This window comes from Danio rerio, chromosome 16, assembly GCF_049306965.1.
Source record: "Danio rerio strain Tuebingen ecotype United States chromosome 16, GRCz12tu, whole genome shotgun sequence".
NCBI classification, from domain to species: domain Eukaryota; kingdom Metazoa; phylum Chordata; class Actinopteri; order Cypriniformes; family Danionidae; genus Danio; species Danio rerio.
The window spans coordinates 26680626-26696282 of record NC_133191.1 but is presented as its reverse complement, the minus strand read 5'-3'; the positions used below and the strand labels follow the sequence as shown (position 1 = coordinate 26696282).

Sequence of the window (15657 nt, the reverse complement as noted above, 5' to 3'; positions counted from 1 at the left end):
TGGGATTCATATGAAACATGTAAAAAATCCCTTATGAAGATTAACTGTGGGTTTTATCACAGTTGTAAACATGTTTTTGTCAGATTGATTACCATATTTTACCACAAAGATAATGGTTAAACTATTAGTTAGTGTAGCAAAACCATGGTTAATTGTGATTACTTTTTTACTATAATGTTTTTATTGGTCTGTTCGTTGTAAAATTTTCATAAGAGATGACAAGTATCAATGCCATGGTTAATTTGGGGTGAACATTAATGAACTACAATAACAATTGTTTTGTTTGTGGTTATTTTTATTAAGGAAGGAAATAGTTCAAATAATAAAGCCAAATGTAAAAATAATAATGCTTACAAATGAACACATAATGTCCATCAAACAACTACATAAGCACCTAATCTTTCTTGTGAATGAAATGTGTAACAAGTTACAGTACTTTTTTTATGACCATTTCACAAAAGATTCATGGGCTTCTCACTCCCCCTTCTGGTCATCTGAGTGACTAGCAATTTTGTGACGAGATACGAAAACATGAGTTAGAAACAGTTTCAAGTAGCTTGCAGTTTTTGACAGTCGCCTTTTTTGGAGGGGTGGAGGCTTGACTATTACCCACTAATGATTTATAGGAAGTCGTACCTTTGGTCTTAATCGGTGCTTCATTAACCACATCTAGTACCTAATATTTATATGTAGACACATGACAGTCATACGTTTCCAGGGTATACACAGGCTGCGATCGACTGTCACGCGAGTGGTAAGGCTATATGACAAATAATATTTCAAATAAGATGTTTACAAACAAATGTGCTAGCGTGCTGTTTTTTACAATAGGCTTTAGCTCATGTATGCTAATGGCTAATATTCTCACAGGTTATGGAGAAGCCATGCATATTAACCAAGACACTTGGAGCTCCTGGAAGCATCTATAAGTGTTTTGAACCTTGCATCGACAAACACTTCACTATAATCCCATACGAGAGGTTTGTACAGAGGAAAGAGGACTTCGCTGCCAAAATCCAGGCAGTGTTTTCGTGGGGTCCCAATATTAATGTTGACCGAGACCTGTTACAGTCTTTGCCGAACCTCAAAGCTGTCATTAATGGAGGGGTAGGAGTGGACCACCTTGATATTCCTCTCATCAATAGCTTTGGTGTTAAAGTGTCCAACACTCCTCATGTAGTGGATAATGCTACTGCTGATATTGGCATGAGTCTGATGTTGGCATCTGCCAGGAAGATTATTGAGGGTGAGAATTGAGACCAGTTGTTCAGTTGGTCCTGTTTTCATACTTTTAAGTTCATTGTGATTATTTTTTTTTTTTGGTTTCTCTTTAGGGCAACATTTTTCCAAATTTCGGGAGTCTGATGATTTTCCAGAGTCCACTATGGGCACTGATGTTAGCGGGGCCACTCTGGGCATCATCGGCATGGGGAGAATTGGGTACAAAATAGCCAAGAGGGCTCAAGGGTTTGACATGAAGATTCTTTATCACAATAGAAATCGAAGGTGAATATTTTGCACTTTTTTATGTCTCATTTTCTGTTCTTTTGGATAAAAATGATTAGTTATTGCTTAACAATAAGACTTTACTATTTGCTTTACTATATGCAGTGTCCAGTCTGAATTATAGTTGACATGGATCTATGGCTGTGCGATTTAGGAAAAATATCTAATTGTGATTATTTTTTAAATAATTTTTGACAGATAATGCAATTTCAATTTGATTTGCAATTTGATTTTGTAGTCAAGTTTCAGCTTAATGATGTGTATCGTAGCTTTTTACTGCTAAAATGCAGAGTGTTAGTTAAAAGAAAGATAGTGTAGCTTATTATACAAATAAAAAAATTAATTATTTAAATACAGAACACTCAGCAAACATGGCTAAAACAACTCTGAAATTGTACTTTGCTGTTACTAGCTATCAGATTGAGTGTCATGGCAGTACTTCCAATTGACTTTTTAGCTAGACACTACTTATATAGCTGCCTGTGGTATTTTTTGAGGTGCTGTTTTGTTGTATTTCCTTGTGCTGTGGCAACAATTCTTACAAATTAACTGTTTTTGTTCAGTGTCTGTGACTTTCAAACCAAAATGTTCCCATATTCCCACATGCATTTGCTCTGGGCGGGGGAAATTAAATAATACATATATATTTCATATTGCAGCCTTTTGCGATTAGCCAATCTCAACGTTCCATATCGTGATTGCAATTCGATTTCGATTAATCGCACAGCCCTACCAGGAACTATAAAATTGTATGTCATCACTGTATTTATATGGAATTTATACAATTTATGTAGAATTAAAAAAAAAAAAAGTTTTTCTTAATTACACTTTTTAGGCCCTGTCATACACCCGGTGCAATGCGGCGCAAGGCATGACACAATTTCTGTTTGTTAGTTTCAGCTTGGCGCACGAGTCATTTTGACATTTTGCGCCACGCTTTTTAAATAGCAAATACATTTCCGCTTATATGTGTGCCCGTAGGCGTTCAGGTCTAAAAAAGCAGCTGTGTTATGGCGCATTGCTGGCGCTTTGCTATTTTGAGGAGCTATAATAGACTGTTTAATAGACCAGATCAAAGCTAGTCTAATATCCAGCGCAGACCGCGTTAGTTGTGCGCCTGGTTTACACATTGCTTAATACAGACAGAATGTACAGCAATATGCAAATATCTTTACAAATGAAAAAGAATTAAAGGATTAAAATATTACAAATATGATTATTTTCTAGACTACATAAATATACAAACCATACTTTCATGCCTTCCTTATCTCGGGGATCTTTTTCAAATTATTCATAACAGTTTGCTTTTTTCATTCATTCATTCTCTTTTCGGCTTAGTCCCAATATTAATCGGAGGTCGCCACAGCGGAATGAACCGCCATGTTATCCAGCACGTTTTTACGCATCGGAGGCCCTTCCAGCCGCAACCCTAATACACTACGGACAATTTAGCCTACCCAATTAAACCTGTGCCACATGTCTTTAACCGTGTGGGGGAAACCTAAGCACCCGGAGGAAACCCATGTGAACACAGGAAGAACATGCAAACTCTACACAGAAATGCCAACTGACCTAGCCGAGACTCGAACCAGCGACCTTCTTGCTAAGGTGACAGCACTACCTTCTGCGCCACTGCGTTGCCCAGTTTGCTTTTGTATAATGTTATTATTAGTAGTAGTATCATTTATTATATGCATATTTATATTTGTTTTGATAAAAACAAGTTTAGATTTGTCCACCTGTCAGGTTTTAGACCATATGGGGCACAGCATGTGTGTTTGGATATAACTCAGTTTTTTGATTACACTTCGTTATTATTGTTAATTTTTTTGTTTGCTGGAAATTAGAACTGAATTTAGAAATAGTTTTCAAACAAATCTTTGCGCTTAACAAACACAATTAATATAGTATAGGCTAATGTATGTCTGTGTGTACAACACGTTTCCCTAGCCACGAGAGTAAAAGTGAAAGTAAAGAATGAGGAGGCTCATCTCTCATTCTTGTGCTGTAGATGGTCTGTTAAACTGTTTTCTCGCTAGTGCAGCGCTCAGTTTTTTCACTTACAAAGTCCATCATGTAAATAGCAAATGCGCCATGGCGCAACGCAACTGACTCTTAAAGGCAATGGAAGATGAGACTCTGATTGATTTATTCTCAAAGCACACCTATAACTCATTAAGAGAATAACCTCAACCCTGTTAGACCATGCGCCACAGCGCAAAGCTGATTTTTCCGTCCTTAAAATAGCAAAAGTGGATTCTGACATGCCTTTAATGATTTTGCGCCCTGCACTTTGGACTTTGCGCATGGATCGTCAAAATAGAGCGCAATGTCTTTTTGTGTTTCTAGTCCAAATATCTACATTTCAAAGCAAAACCATTTTTTATTTAACCCACTGGCAGATAATTTGACTTGTTTTTGAATTAAAAAACTTTGAAAACAAAATTGAAAAACTATTTGAAAACAAAACAATACTTTTTACTCTATTAAGAATTTGTAGATATTTGTACAAGAAACGAGACAAAGTAAGAAAAGCTTTTTTTTGGTATCGTGTTTATTGAATTTCTGTACCTGAACACTGTTAGACTCCCCAGAAAATCATCAAATAGTGCTATTCAAACTATCTTGGGAAACTATTCATATTGCAGAAAAATAAAATATCACAATATCATTTTTTGCAATATTGTGCAGCTGTAATTTACACACAAAATGACACTCAAGCAGTGCTTCAGAGACGCCTTGCTTATTTTTTAACTCAACTGTGAAAAAGGATACACACAGAATTGTGGGATATTCGAAAATTGTACCTTTCTGATATAAGAAAAGAAGCAGAATTTGGATTCGGCCTTCAAAAACAGCATTTTAAAGCTTTCAGACACAGCCCTTAAGAAAAACATATTGGCAAAACAAAATCCGTGTGGCTTTTGATGATACACTGAGCATTTATGATGTGAAACAAATTGAATCAAAGGTAATAATGTTGTAATTAATGTTCAGTTTCTTCCTAAGATTGACCGTTTTGCTTCACAAGGCCACAGTATATTGTCAGGAGCAACTGGTAGTTAATTTAATTTTGTTTTGTCTGTATTTGTTTTTCACTCACAAAAGTGCCTGTAATTATTGACCTGCATTTTATAAATCACCAAAGACAATGGTTTCAGCTACAAATCTTTAAAGTCACCCACATATTTGGCTTGAGGGTGAGTAAATTAACACCAAACTTAACTGGATGAACTGTATTCTTTAATTAAAATGTAAATTCAGTGTTTTCTATGTTTAGGCCTGAGAATGAAGAGAGAGCAGTTGGCGCCACATATTGTGCAAGCATGACTGAGCTACTCCAGAGGTCAGACTTTGTCATGGTGGTGGTCAATCTGTCCCCACAGACGCACAAACTGATCAGTGCCAAAGAGTTTGCCATGATGAGACCCAATAGCACCTTTATCAACATCAGCAGAGGTAATGTAATATTCTGGAACAAAGCAGTCCTATTAAAAGCAACCAGACTCATTTCAGAACTACCTTTCTTCTCATAGGTCTAGTAGTGGACCAAGATGCTTTAGTGGACGCTCTCCTGAAGAAAATGATCCGAGCCGCTGCTTTAGATGTCACTTATCCTGAACCACTGCCCCGGTTTGTTTTTGCTAAGCACACCTTTTCGTTAATTGCATTTGGTTTGGTCAGCAATGTTATTAACAGAGCTGCTTGGAATACACAACTGTTTATATTCCTGCCAAACCGAAAGTCCTTCATTCTAACATTTTGCAAGCTCTATTATTTGTAATACATAATTAATAATATAAGACCTAGATGGTGAATAAATAATCAAATAATTATGGGCTTGTTTATGAAGTTTCTGTTACATATTTGCATTGAGAGCCATACAAAAATCATTCAACTGAATCATTAGTGTGTAAAATGCTGTAATATAATGACATGTGTTCTGACCTGTTATATTCAGGGATCACCCCCTGCTGTCCTTCCCAAATGTCATCGTCATGCCTCATATAGGAACACACACGTTGGAGACGTCTCAGCTCATGGTGGAGAGGATGGTGACCAATGCTTTGGCCATTCTAAACGAAGGCCAACTTCCTGATGAAGTCAAGGCATAGAGCCAGCTCACACAGCCATCTGGCCCTCCTGTTTTAAACCAGCAAAACAACAAAACTACTCCAACAGAAACGGCAGTCATTGCATTTTAAAGACAGATAGTGTAATCAGCAGTAAGCGTGATTATGTTTTGTGATTTTAAGTGTTATATACACAACATTAAAGATTGTGTTTGAATAAAGAGCTTATTAAAAGTTCATGTATTTGTGTCCAAAAAATATCTCCCATAATTGTAATCATAAAAAAATATCAAAACACTCGCTAGGGTTGGTTTTCAATGAATGTTGGTCAATTATGGTCTAATTAACCCAAGGGATGGTTTTGTCAATATTTTACCCACAGAATATATTTTTAGAATTTGTAAGAATTATTCAAAAATAAATTTCACAATACTGAAAAATGTGTCTTTTCATAGTTTTTGTACTGTATAAATGTTTTCATATCAATTATATAATGACTTTTTTTTTGTTGCATCTTTATTATGGGGTTATTACTTATCTGTTACTATATAGTATCACTGACTATATTGCTAGGTAAAACTGTATAATCTGGATTACATAGTTTACATAGTCAAGTTCCAAAAGTGCAGTGTTTGTAATTAGAAATTACATTTTTAAAATGCTCATAATCAGATTATAAGTACATCTTATGCATGGCATGATCACAGCTGATTCATAAAATAAGTTTGTTTTTGTACATTATTGATTGATTCACTCTCTGAAAAAAATATTATTGCTGTGTGTTCAAACTACTTATTTAAAATGTGCTGAGATGTCTTGAGTTTTTTGGTGACATTTTAATTGTTTTATGTTCAATCCACTTAAATGTGTATTCATTCATTCATATATGTTTAGGCTTAGTCCCTTTATTAATCTGGGGTCTCCACAGCGGAATAAACCACCAATTTATCCAGCATACGTTTTGCAGCGGATGCCCTTACAGCCGCAACCCAGCACTGAGAAACACCCATACACTTAAACGTGTAAAACACTTTAATTAATTTAAGCAATTTATTTTGGGGCAACTAGAAGGAATTGTCTGGAGCCCAACAATTTTCCACAGTGCTCTAATCATATTATTATCATATCAGTGCGGTCTCTAAAATATTGCACTGCATCTTTTTGTTTAGCTTCATTGTTTAAAAAATGGCAGTGTTAATGATTGTGATCAGCATTTGCAATCTGTGATTCAGAATTTGAAAACAAATGTTAAAATATAAGCAAGTTGTGTTAAAAGTCACTAGTTGCGTAACCTAAAAAAGAACTCTGTATTATTGTATCATTACAATTTTCATCATATAATTTGTAATCATTAACAGACTGCAGTTTATAAATAATCTCAGCTGTCACTATGTAACATCTATAGTATTCATATAAAATTTTCAAAGTGATTTCTATAAATATTTGAGTATGAGGGTAGTTTTATATATTTAATAGTTATGTGTAGCTAATAGATTTTGTGTTGGTACAGCATGAATTGTGTGGAATATTGCATTTTTATAGTGTAGCTCATGATAAAAATGTAGGCTATTATGACATATTATGTCATTTTTCCTGCGGAGAAATGAGGACAAGTGTCCATGTATTGAGGGGGGGGAAATATGATGCAATAAAAATTCTTTTTGTCCTTGACCATTTGTTTAGTCAGCACGTTTCACAAACTCAATGTTGCATGTTTATCCAAAATGAAGAAGCCTATTAGCCGCCTAATGTCAGGAAATTATGTCATTGTTTCCGTGTTGTCCTGTAGTTTACAAGAGCTTCGTCCTGCTTTTCCGCGTTTTGAGGGATGCGAGTCCTGCTGAGCTGCACAAACCCGCGCGGTGTCTGTACAGCGGGACTCAGTCCAGCGCTCGCCGCTCACCAGACAACATGAACCGGCCGATCAGAAAGGCTCATTCGCTGCGCTGCTGCTCGATGCTCGAGGTCAAGAGTAAAGTAAGTTTCTTTATTCTCATTACTGATAGCTGCAGCGTCCGTTTCTGTTAAACTTAGGGTATTTTAGTTTAAATTATAACTCGCTCTTCATCCTTACTTTTCAGATATGTGTATATATTGTCCCAATGCTTATTTGGGTTTCTTCAGCACCCATCAGACTGAAGGGAAATCCCTTTAAAAGACCTAAACAATCAAAAACGCAAACACAATATCCAGAAGCAGCACACTTCTGAAATATGTCCATTGTTTCAGCTGATTGAAAACTGTCCAGGTCTATTTCTGAAGCTCACAGTAAAAAAACTTTCAGGTCATGAATTTTCATTTTGAAAAAATAAATAAATAAATAAAATTGCCTTATAAAATATTAAAAAAAAACATTGAAAATGATCATAGTAAACTATAAACCCAAGCAAATAACTAATTGCCGATTTATTACAAAATGACTAATTTCAAAAATCTTAATATAATTTAATTTAACATGCAAATGATTAAATCTAAATAAATAAAAAAGTAATTAAAACTATATACACACTGTATTTTTTAAAGAAAAAAGTCGAGAAATACTTTTATACAATTATATAAAGTTGTTGTATATAAATGTGTAATAGAAATTGTATAATATAATATAAATTGTTGTATATAAAGTCAAATTTATTAGCCCTCCTGTGAAGTTTGTATTCTTTTTCAAATATTTCCCATGTGATGTTTAACATATATGAACATACTTACAGTATTTTCTATAATATATTTGTTTCTTTTAGAAAAAGTCTTATTTATTTTAACTTGTCTGGAATAAAAGCAGTTTTATATTTATATATTTTATAACCATTTTAAGTTCATTATTATTAGCCCCCTTAAGAAGTATTACTTTGAAGAATGGCAACAAAACACACAACTAATGACAAATAACTTGCATAGTTAACAACAACCTAGTTACGATCTTTAAATTGCACTAGGCTGAATACTAGTTTCTTGAAAAATAACTACAGTAAAATATTGTGAATGGTCATCATGACAAAAACAAACATTAGAAATTAGTCCTTAAAACTAATATGCATAAAATGTGTTAAAAAAAGATATTCTCTCTGGGAAAAAAAAGAAAATTTAAAAAGGATGTCTAATAATTTTGACTTCAACTAACTAATTGTTAAATTGTTAAATATTTATTAAAATAAATAACTGCTTTCTTATTGTATGTTGTTTCAAATGAAATTATTACTCCAGTCATTATTGTTTTTATTACAATTACCATTAATAATAATTAATATTACAGTGATTTCTGAAGGATCACGTAACTCTGAAGACAGGACTAATGAAGCTGGAAATTCATCTTTAAAATTACTGGAATAAATGATGAAATTACATTATAAACTACTTTTGAATAGTTTTTTTATTTACTGTATTTTTGATTAAATAAATGCAGCCTTGGTGAGCAGGAGAAGCTTATTTTAAAACATTCCTACTGACCCCAAACTTTTGACTGGAAGTGTATATATATTTACACACCATTTTGATTTTCCATTAAATCATAAATGTGATTATGCGTTTATTCTTGCCTATATTTTTAATGCAATCCACCCGTGTGCTTCGCTGTCTAGTATGGTGCAGAGTTCAGGAGGTTTTCCGTGGATCGCTACGAGCCTGGCAGATATAAAGACTTCTACAGACTCATAGTGCGTTTACATCAGCTATGGCATACGGACGTGTTTATCGGATATGCAGATGTTCACGGAGAGCTGCTGCCTATCAATAATGATGACAACTTCTGCAAAGCTGTGAGCTCCACACAGTCTTTACTGCGCATCTTCATACAGTTGCGAGGTACAAGCTCAGAAATACCTGCAGTTTCCTTTTAAATACTGTATGGTCCTAACATGCACATATACTCTTACCTATTGTAGCAGCAATATCAAAACATAATACAGTATTAAAACTATTGCTGCCTTACATTTTTAAGTTGAATCAAATTAACTTCACAAGTCATTTGAACTTAATTTAAACATTAAATTAAATTTTGTAAAAAATGAAACTTAGATATAATTTGTTTATTTTACTGACTTAGAATTATATAAAACGTTGTAATTTATTGATCATATTAATTTTTTACAGTATGTAGCACACAGTACTCTCACCATATTGTATAAAAATGTAGATAAAATGTATATATTTGAAGTGATGATCTTAAGATGTCATTTTAAGGTCTTTAATCAAGGAAGATTTTATTCAGGTTTTATTTTAGTCTGCTTCAGGAAGAAGGAGGAATAGCAAGAGGAAGAAAAAGAAGGCTTTTATCTAGTTAGGAATCATGTACTCGAGTATAATTGCTTTGTATTCCCCTGTGGTGTGTTTGTTTGTTTGTGTGCCAGACAGATTATCTTGTTGCTTTTCGTCCCCTGCGATCTTTAGCAGATTTTGTTGAGCTTCCTGGGTTATTTGGAAAAATTCTCAAAATAGATATACCATAAGAATAAACAAGCTGAATATTTTTTTATAAAGTGTTACTTGAGTAAAAAAATTTTTTGAAAATGATACATTTGTAACGTTTAAAACTTTAATTAGTGTTTTTAGTGTTTTAATTAAAATATCAGCACAGTAAAATACTTACATCTGAGTTGAATGTCTAATTTATTGAAAATGCAAAGTTTATTTATTCATTTTCTTTTTGGCTTAGTCCCTTTATTAATCTGGGGTCGCCACAGCAGAATGAACCGCCAACTTATCCAGCATATGTTTTACGCAGCGGATGCCCTTCCAGCCGCAACCCATCACTGGAAAACATCCATACATATTCATTACACATTCATTCACACACACACTCATGCACTACGGTCAATTTTTAGCATACCCAATTCACCTGTACCACATGTCTTTGGACTTGTGGGGGAAACCGGAGCACCCAGAGGACACCCACGCGAACACAGGGCGACCTTCTTGCTGTGAGGCGAACGTGCTACCTACTGTGCCACAGCCACAGTCACCAATACAAAGTTTTTATATTGTATTTGTATTACAGATGCGGCCAGACAGAAACATTTTTTGCTATTTCTAAGAACTTGGTAAAAAAATCTGCGGATTTATGCGGAATGATTTTAAAAGTATCATTACTTAAAACTTCATTTATATTTTAAACTTTTATTTAATGTTTCGAGGCAAATCTAATTAGATCCACTTATTTGGTAAACAAAGCAAGTCTCTCATATAATTTATCTACTGAAATATGGAAAATATTACTTTACAAACTGTATTACTTAGTAAATAAATCATATGAACATTTTAATATTACTAATACCACAATAATAGTAGTGAAATTAATTTAAAAACTGAATAAATATAAATTTACACACATTTACACAAGGAAATACACAGACTCAGTGATGAGCTGAATTAATGTGTATGGATGTTTCCCATAGATCGGTTGCGGCTAGAAAGGCATCCACTGCGTAAAACGTCTGCTGGATAAGTTGGCGGTTTATTCCGCTGTGGCGACCCCAGATTAATAAAGGGACTAAGCCGAAAAGAAAATGAATGTATCAATTACAACAAACAATGAATACAAAATGCACATTTCAAAGCACTTTAGGGGAACTTTAAATAAATAAAAACTAAATGTTAAATGTTCTAACTCAAGTTTCTATGGACATCGTCACAGCAAAATGGGATGAGTCTAAAATACAAGTTTAGAATGAATTAATTGATCAATCATAACTGTACAGGTTTGTTATATAATAATCTACAATAATAGCAGAAAACACTTACCTACTCTATTACTTCCCATTTCCCAGAGGAAGCAGAGCAGTGCAGCGCCTGTCCTGATGACATGACCAAACGCAAGAAATCCATAAGCCACAGAAAACCAGCGTTTCAGATCAGCAAACCACACAACTTCCGTCCCGTTTCCTCCATCATTGATGTGGACCTCGTCCCGGAATCCCACAGGAGAGTTCGCTTGTACCGGCAAAACTCAGACCGTCCTCTTGGCTTCTTTATTCGCGATGGCACCACAGTCACCGTCACTCCATACGGCCTGGAGAAGCGCCCAGGGGTCTTCATCTCCCGCATTGTGCCCGGCGGACTGGCAGCCTGCACGGGTTTGCTAGCCCTCAACGACCAGGTCCTGGAGGTGAACGGTATCGAGGTTTCAGGCAAGACTTTGGATCAGGTGACGGATATGATGATCGCCAACAGCCACAATCTCATCATCACAGTCAAACCTGCAAACCAGCACAACAACATCACTCGCAAAAGCTGTGCTTCTTCAACAACGGGACATTATTTCGAGAGCACAGAGTCGGTTTGCTATCCCGGTTTGCCAATGATAATGAAAGCCTATGGTTTTAATGGCTCGGAGAGTGAAGAAGATGTAGATTTGGTCATCGAGAGGCCTGTCAAACATCAATATTCATCTCCACATGTTAGCACTTCATACAGGCCTCAGGTTGCTCCCGGAAGGCCGAATTCACTCCTTTCAGCAGCGTCTTTTCGCTCTCAACCTTGTCTTGCTTGCACTGGACACACCGGGCTAAGGAGTGTGAGCGACAGGCAGGATTATTATGGGTTTAAAGCGGCCATCAGACAGGAAAGCTGCAGCTCTGGTGATGTTCGCAACTCATGGCAGGTCGATCTGAGTTCTCATTTACTCCTGCCTCAGGGGGCGATGGAGGAGGACGGGATTGTTGTCTTTTTGTAGAAGATAAACCTTCTGGAAGGACGACACCAATTAGGGTTGAGAAATGACTCTCAGTATATATAATTGCTGTTGGAAAGGATTGTTGTTTTTTTCTTCAAGGCTTTGCATGTTTAGCTCGCATGTCTGGTTTTTAGTCATACATTTTAAGACTCTTTATATCTTAAAGGAGACCAATTAAAAATCAGGCTATGTAAAAGGCAAAAAAAAAAACTTAAATTTGTATTTCCGGTAAACCTCAGTAGTTTACCGCATGTTATTTTACGCTAAATGTCTGTAATTTAACGGCCGATATTTTACTTTTTTTTTTTTTTTGGCACCCTAGCTACCGGAAAAAAACATAAAATAACAGATTTTTTTTACAGTGTAGTCTTGATAGACTACCTTCTTCTTAGACACTTCTTTTGACTTCACAGAGATTACATGTTGTTTAAAACCTGCTGTTATGCTGATGTGCAGGTGATTGTAGCTCCTCACACTTTTTAAAAGAGGACTGCGAGCTCAATCTCATTTGAATTTAAAGTGACAGACACAAAAACGGCACATTTTGGATCATAGCCTAAAAGGGCCAGTTTCAAAGAATAATAAAAAAAACATCTGAATGATACTTTGAGCTGAAACTTTAAATACACACTCTAGGGTCATCAGAGACTTATTTTACATCTTGTAAAAAGTGGCATAATAGGTCCCCTATAAAGAAGACTTTTTAAGCATTAAAACAAAATAGTTTCAAAAAAACATCTCTTATGCTGATGGAACATTATATCACATATATTTTGATTCTTTTTGCTGTTTGAAATACTAATGTAGACACTTTACATGTATTTGAAATGCTTTCTAATCATGTGTACATTTTATTTGATTTTTGTACATTTCTTTGACCTATACATCACAAACACATGCAAAAAGTCACTTTTAAAACTGTTTTACAGGGATTCTTTCAAAGCAGCGATATAGGATGAAACGGGAAAGTAACTTGAATCAAAAAATCTTAAGATGTGGCAAATCCAAAAATTTCTAATTTAAAAAGTTAAATAATTTTACAATTAACTAATTAATTACCTAATGAAAATTGTGAAGTTTCACCTAAAAATCTAAATCATTTTCTCCCAGACAAAAAAATAATAAATCAGACAAAAAGACAAAAGAATCATCTAAATGTTTGTAGAGAAGAAATAGAAAGATAGAAAGATAGAGGGATAAAAAGAAAATCATAAGTAACAACACGAGCGTGAGAAAACGATGACAGAATTAAAATTTTCTTATATTTGAATAAACCAATTTTGAAAAAGTTTTACATTTAATTAAACTAAATGTTTTAGCTATTTTCCATTAGCATGCACACATTACATTATAATGTCCATTATTTTTTTTATTATCTAATTTTTTTAAAGTATCCACACAATCAGATTTATATATTTTTTCATATAGTCCACAACAATATATATCTATTTTACAAAATAAAATAGACTGCACACAGGAATTAAGTTTAATCAAGAACTGTGTTGTAATAACGGGAACTGAAATGTGACAAAAATGATTTTGTCAGCAGATGTCTGAATGCATTTGAACAGCTCTTTATAACATGATTAAATCACTTTTTAGTGTAAATTGTACTTGCATAAACAGATTCTCATGTACATCTGTCATGGCACACATTTATTTTTCAATTTTGTATCAGACCAAGCAATTCAATGCATAATTCAATTATACATCTCTACAAAATCATATTAAATGCCTTCTTGTTGTAGTTTTATGACTTATTCTTGCTTTTTGTATTTGCTTGTTTTAGATTTGTTTCTTGTTTTTCTGTTCTTGATTTTGCTGCACAAAATAAACCTACTACTGTCATCATTCATTCATCACTAAAATAGAACTGACCTGTACTGTAGAGTATGAACAAAAAACAGAGTCTCAAATTAACTGTGTCTCACAACAGTTCTAAAAGTTTGGAATAACAACAAAACAATAAAGAAAATAAATAAATCTGCCATGAACATTGTGGTGTCTGGATGACTTAATGACATGAAATGTAAAGGATACAAAACTTTTCTTACATATTCAGATATTTCTATGCTTGCAAAAACAGCTGTTAGTGATGAGTAGAAACATAAGAGATGAAAGAGACGCTTTGATAGAGAGTTTGAAGAGGTCTAGGATGACATACTGAAGTGGGTCATTTCTCTGCTGACAATAAAGGATGGTCCAGATGACACTTCTTACCAACTATTATAACCGAAAGCTGGAAGAAGCCAGGGAACGTAATATTCAAAGTAAGATATTCTTCGCCAGCAAAAAAATATGGCTTTGGAGAACAACCCTGACGGACTGCCCAAATGTTGATTAAGATTTTCAGAGACATACTGTTCTACAGACTATCATTTCAAAGATATACTCAAGTACAGTGCTCAGCATAATTGAGCACACCCCATTTTCATTCATTCATTCATTTTCTTTTCGGCTTAGTCCCTTTATTAATCTGGGGTCACCACAGCGGAATGAACCGCCAACTTATCCAGCACGTTTTTACACAGCAGAGCCCCTTTCAGCCACAACCCAGCACTGAGAAACATCCATACACGCTCATTCACACACATACACTACGGACAATTTAGCCTACCCAATTCACCTGTACCACGTCTTTGGACTTGTGGGGGAAACTCCGGAGCACCCAGAGCGAACACTGGGTGAACACTGTCACCCCACACCCCATTTTGAAAATGAATATTTTTATCCATTTCTCAGCAAATATAGGCAATGTATTTTGGTGCATTAAAACAAAACAGATTTATTAAATAGATATATTTATTTTAGTAGGTAAAACTACTTCTATTATAAAGCCACGGTCACACTCCACTTTTCGCTCCATAGACTTCCATTCATAGGGATGCGAATCCGGCAGACCGGAAACACAAGCACGTGCGACAAGTTTCGCATTTCGCTGCATTCAAAAGTTTAAACTTGATGAATTCTTACCTACGTAATCACATCAGGTGATTGCATGAGACCATTACTTTAAATTAGAAGCAATCGCTCACTTTTATTAATAGCTAATCATATTGTTTAACCCCACCCCTTTTCGCAGCGCTATAAGGCAAAATTTTGCAAGCACAAGCTCTAGCGTGACCGCAGCGTAAGTCGCTTTGGACAAAAATTACTGCTAAATGACTAAATGTAAATGTAATTTCCATGACTTTTCCTTGTGGGTTTTTCTATTTTTCTGTTTTTCCAAAACTTTTCCCGGCCTTGAAAATGCCATGTCAAAATTTATGATGCAAGCTGAGATTACATCACTTAGAAGGGTGGGGTTAGGTGACCCCATTAAAAAGCATTGGATGCAGCCCAGATTGCACTGCACCATGTCTGCATCCAGACCTCTCTCATTTTTCCATGACCATATAAACCTTGTACAAATGA

General features: G+C 34.9%; 2 protein-coding genes across 3 annotated transcripts; both read left to right on the top strand.

The window, feature by feature from the left end:
* Positions 1 to 524: 524 nt before the first annotated feature.
* Positions 525 to 6019, top strand: zgc:136493. The gene is made up of 6 exons (NM_001045249.2): positions 525 to 754; positions 871 to 1246; positions 1335 to 1506; positions 4787 to 4965; positions 5043 to 5139; positions 5468 to 6019. Exons 2-6 carry the CDS (start codon positions 874 to 876, stop codon positions 5619 to 5621), a joined length of 975 nt encoding a protein of 324 aa, NP_001038714.2. The 5' UTR covers positions 525 to 754; positions 871 to 873; the 3' UTR covers positions 5622 to 6019.
* A 1063-nt stretch (positions 6020 to 7082) lies between these two features.
* Positions 7083 to 14237, top strand: pard6ga (par-6 family cell polarity regulator gamma a). Of its 2 annotated transcripts, NM_001130659.2 has the most exons (3): positions 7083 to 7556; positions 9155 to 9377; positions 11339 to 14232. In NM_001130659.2, the coding sequence occupies exons 1-3, from the start codon at positions 7491 to 7493 to the stop codon at positions 12241 to 12243; spliced, it is 1194 nt and encodes a 397-aa protein (NP_001124131.1). In that variant the 5' UTR covers positions 7083 to 7490; the 3' UTR covers positions 12244 to 14232. The 2 variants fall into 2 exon arrangements, with proteins under 2 accessions (NP_001124131.1, XP_073780580.1); XM_073924479.1 differs by lacking the exon at positions 9155 to 9377 and having other exon boundaries at positions 7234 to 7556; positions 11339 to 14237.
* The last annotated feature ends 1420 nt before the right edge of the window (positions 14238 to 15657 follow it).

Excerpts from the sequence above, each read along its gene's own strand:
- zgc:136493 (NM_001045249.2), top strand. The coding sequence starts at position 874 with ATGGAGAAGCCATGCATATTAACCAAGACACTTGGAGCTCCTGGAAGC. Across the intron at positions 1,247-1,334 it reads TGCCAGGAAGATTATTGAGG|GGCAACATTTTTCCAAATTT; the intron begins GTGAGAATTGAG and ends GTTTCTCTTTAG. Across the intron at positions 5,140-5,467 it reads TATCCTGAACCACTGCCCCG|GGATCACCCCCTGCTGTCCT; the intron begins GTTTGTTTTTGC and ends TGTTATATTCAG.
- pard6ga (NM_001130659.2), top strand. The coding sequence starts at position 7,491 with ATGAACCGGCCGATCAGAAAGGCTCATTCGCTGCGCTGCTGCTCGATG. Across the intron at positions 7,557-9,154 it reads TGCTCGAGGTCAAGAGTAAA|TATGGTGCAGAGTTCAGGAG; the intron begins GTAAGTTTCTTT and ends TTCGCTGTCTAG. Across the intron at positions 9,378-11,338 it reads CATCTTCATACAGTTGCGAG|AGGAAGCAGAGCAGTGCAGC; the intron begins GTACAAGCTCAG and ends CCCATTTCCCAG.